This window comes from Lactuca serriola, chromosome 3 (genome assembly GCF_051521515.1).
Source record: "Lactuca serriola cultivar US96UC23 chromosome 3, Lser_US96UC23_V15, whole genome shotgun sequence".
In the NCBI taxonomy this organism is placed as follows: Eukaryota; Viridiplantae; Streptophyta; class Magnoliopsida; order Asterales; family Asteraceae; genus Lactuca; species Lactuca serriola.
In genome coordinates, this window is record NC_136410.1 from 71,855,721 (window position 1) to 71,859,968 (window position 4,248).

Genomic DNA, 4,248 nt, shown 5'->3' on the forward strand with positions numbered 1-4,248 from the left:
TAAGTTTGGATTGTAAATTGCAAGATTACTTATCATAGTACACATCAACATACCTCTAACAATTGTTTTGATTGGTGAATATGTAAGTTCAAGTCGAATTAAGTTTGAATTGTAAATTGTTAGCTATTTATTGACAACTCTAATTATAGTTTTACTTATAAGGGTGGCAACAAACTACTATAAACTTGGGAATACTACAAACGCAATCAGAATGTAGGGTTAATTATGTTTGTTCGCTTTATAGTTAGAAATTACTAAGAATTTATGAGTAATCTTTCTTATAAATTTCCTACCACCATGAATGTAGTCCAATGGCGTAGTGGGAAGTCTAGAACAAAAAACAATATGATTCATTATTTAAAGAAGGATTGCCGCCTGCTAGAGGTCGGGAGCTGTTGTAGGTGGCAGCGGAGGTGGTTGGCTGCCATCGGTGGTTTCAACCGCGGGAATCTATCGATCATAAAAAAAAATACCCTTAATAGGGACCTTGTTCAAAAACAATAAATATTAAAATGAAAAGCCAAATCAAGAGAATCTTAAAGTCATGGCAACTTTCCACATAATCTTGAATTAACTATTGCGAGTTTCTTTATAAATAATTCTCGCCCTCTCGTACAAACAAACAATACTTGTGAGTGCCAACCCAACCAAAAATGGACACCAACAATGTCGGGAGAATGGAGAGCCAAAACCAACATTCACAGTCACATGAACCATTACCAACCAAAGGCACCACCTTCCTTAGAACATGCTTCAATGGAGTCAACACTTTATCTGGTAGATATACCCACAAAAAGTTTGTAATTAACTAATGCATGATCTCATATCTCTCAACTAAAATCTTATCTTTTCACTTTCAGGTGTCGGGATACTCTCGGTACCATATGCACTCTCACAAGGTGGTTGGTTAAGCATAATTTTACTACTCTTGGTAGCTCTTTTATGTTTCTACACAGGATTACTTCTTAGAAGATGCATGGATTCAGATCCCCTCATCAAAACCTACCCCGACATAGGCCACGTGGCATTTGGGAGAAAAGGGAGGGTTATTATTTCAAGCTTCATGTACCTCGAGCTTTTCTTGGTGGCAGTCGAGTTTTTAATTATGGAAGGTGACAATTTACACAAGCTATTTCCAAAGCAAAGTTTTGATATTTTTGGAATGAAAATTGGAGGGAAACAAGGGTTTGTTTTGGGGACTGCTCTTGTGGTATTGCCTACAACTTGGTTAAGAAATTTGGGGGTGTTGGCATATGTTTCTGCTGGCGGGGTAATTGCATCGGTGATTCTGGTGTTGGCTGTGTTTTGGGGTGGTGCTTTTGATGGAGTTGGATTCCATGAGAGAGGGGAACTCTGGAATTGGAATGGGTTGCCAACTGCGGTAAGCTTGTTTACTTTTTGTTACTGTGGTCATGCTGTTTTTCCAACGCTATGCAATTCCATGAAGGACAAGTCCCAATTCCCCAAGGTTAGTATTCTTTTTTTTTTTTTTTTTTTTTTTGGGTCACTATATCTGTTCTACCAATAACTAAAAAACCCAAAGAGCGTGTTTGTTTGGTAGATTCTGGCAGAATTAAAAAGGAATTGGAATGAAAGATTCCTATCCTACTTCTTTCATGTTTATATGGATTCAAAATTTCATATCATCTTATACGTACTAAAACTTATACCTTGCTACTGCAGAAAGGTATTTCCATGTTTGATCAATAGGAATGAAGGGTATTAAGTTCATAATTAATAACTGAAAGAATTGATGTTACTCCGTTAAATATTAATAAAAAGAATATTAAAAATAAAATAACATATGTATTCTTAGGATATTTATCTATGATTGCAGGTTCTAGTTGTTTGCTTTATTTTAAGCACCATAAGCTATGGATCCATGGCGATATTAGGCTACTTGATGTTCGGGGAACACTTGGCATCACAAGTAACGCTAAATCTTCCCACGAAAAATATAAGTTCAAAAATAGCAATTTACACGACATTGATGAACCCCATAACCAAATACGCGTTAATTATAGCACCGATGGCGACATCAGTAGAAGAAACATTTCCATTTCGAGAAAGCAAGATGATGAGTTGTCTAATCCGAACATGCCTGGTGATATGCACAGTCATTGTGGCATTGTTGCTCCCCTATTTTGGCTACGTGATGGCATTTATGGGTGCATTTTTGGGCATTAATGTGTCGATATTGTTTCCATGTTTGTGCTATTGGAAGATCACAACAGGGTTCAAGAAATTTGGAATAGAAAGGATGCTGATTTTGATGATCTTGCTTATTGGAACTTTTGTTGCAGTGGTGGGTACTTATACGGCATTAACAAACATTATGAATGAGGTTAAAACTAAATGAATTGAACTCGATATCCTTCCTGTAATTCGAGTTTCCAATCAAGGGATTTTTGTAAGGAACTAAGGATTATAAGTGGTCATGGTTCACAACTTAAGTAACATAAACATATTGGGTCATGTCATGTTGTCTTCCCTCAACCGTAACAGATCCTTTCTAGCTTCTCACTAGTTCTTTATAATAGTCCTGGTGTTAAAAAAAAACGGTTCCCAACTTAAGTGAAAATAATCACATAGTTAAGTAGTTGAAACATGAACTTCAAAAAAAAATTATTCTTATGTATATGTCATACTCTAATTCAATTTGTCAAATGTCATTTTGTGCTTATTTTGAGTTCATTTCTTTTCCACATATCATTTTATAGATTTTTCTATTTTAATAAATTTCACATAATACTTTAATATAATAATTACAATAAATGTAGTAATAAATGAATATCAATTTCATTAATTGACTTATCTTGTTATTTCAAAATTCCTAAATTAAAGCTCATTAGTTTATTTTGTTTATTTATTTAAATTTAAAAGATAAAAAAAATTAGTTTTAATACTTCATTATTTTTCTTATTTTCTTATAAATCTAAAGTTCTTAAATATTTAGACCTTTATATTTAATTTTTTAATTAACCCATGTAATGCATGCGTCTTCTACCTAGTTTATTATGATACCAACTTGCTCAATATTAACTAGATCATATTAGTTATAATATTAGTTTATTAAAAAGTCTGAAAGTTGGTATATTAATGAAGTCCAAGATGTTATTTGATGTAATTGTTTTTTGGAAATTTTCTTATAAACTTTTCTTCCTATATGAGACTTGAATGCCTCCGTTGACAGTACACATTATATATTTAGGTCAATCTATATGTACCCGTAAATTGATTTGTATACCCCCTCCCCCTGTGAGTAGAATAATGTGTGTTTACCTTTATGATTTGACAATATATATGAGTGAGCGGTATGTATAGTAGCACTTTATATTTTTTATTGACTGACATGATGCATGACGTATAATATGATCAATGAAATTCTTTTTGGTCTTAAATTTAATATGACTTATGTTAACCAACTTAAATCTTGTTGATGATTTTAGTGTCATTAGGACATCTTGTGTAACTAAAATTTACTTGTGGGCTAAAGGGCTTCGTAAAACAATCCCAAAATTCATGACAAAAAATTTCATTTTTAAATAAGTTGTTATCAAGACCAATAGTATAAAAACATTCATAATATCATCCCATGTCAAAACCAGTATATCAATAATCAAAACATGTCATCATAAAACAATATCAGAGTATAATTCCAATGATCTCATGTGCGGAAAACATAGTGTGATGCATTGCAATCGTGCTTTGAAAACAAAGTACCTGAAATCAAAACTGTAAACCGTAAGAACAAAGCTTAGTGAGTTCCCCCATCATACCACATACCATACGATCACATAATGCCTAAAATATATGGGTGTTGGCCTACCCCCTTCGGTCTCTTTTAACCGGTAACTGTGTAACATATCTAGGTGTTGGTCTACCCCTTCGGTCCTGCCGATCGGTACGGGGGCCTATCCTACCCCTCCTACCACTTCATATAATATCATAACATACTAGAACATAAATCATAACAGATAGTGGCACACCAGATGATTATCACAAAGACAATCATATCTACTGTACTCCTACTAGTGGGCCGACATTGGTGCCTTCGACCCACTTCTACTGGAAGGTAACTCATCTCGATAACTGGAAATAACTGCAAAGGCTCCGGCTCTGAAATCAATCTCTCTCAAACTCCTACACATAAACATATTCGTTAATTACCCTTTCATGCTCATACCCTTTTAAGGGTCAACTTAGGTCAAAGTCAAGGTCAAGGTCAACACCCTGGTCGAAGTCAAC

The 4,248-nt window shown here is 34.2% G+C and overlaps 1 protein-coding gene across 1 annotated transcript; it reads left to right on the plus strand.

Moving 5' to 3' along the window:
- Positions 1–643: 643 nt before the first annotated feature.
- On the plus strand, positions 644–2,463 carry LOC145094506 (amino acid transporter AVT1I-like). Its single transcript, XM_079032672.1, has 3 exons — positions 644–777; positions 861–1,468; positions 1,838–2,463. Exons 1-3 carry the CDS (start codon positions 654–656, stop codon positions 2,357–2,359), a joined length of 1,254 nt encoding a protein of 417 aa, XP_078888798.1. The 5' UTR covers positions 644–653; the 3' UTR covers positions 2,360–2,463.
- The last annotated feature ends 1,785 nt before the right edge of the window (positions 2,464–4,248 follow it).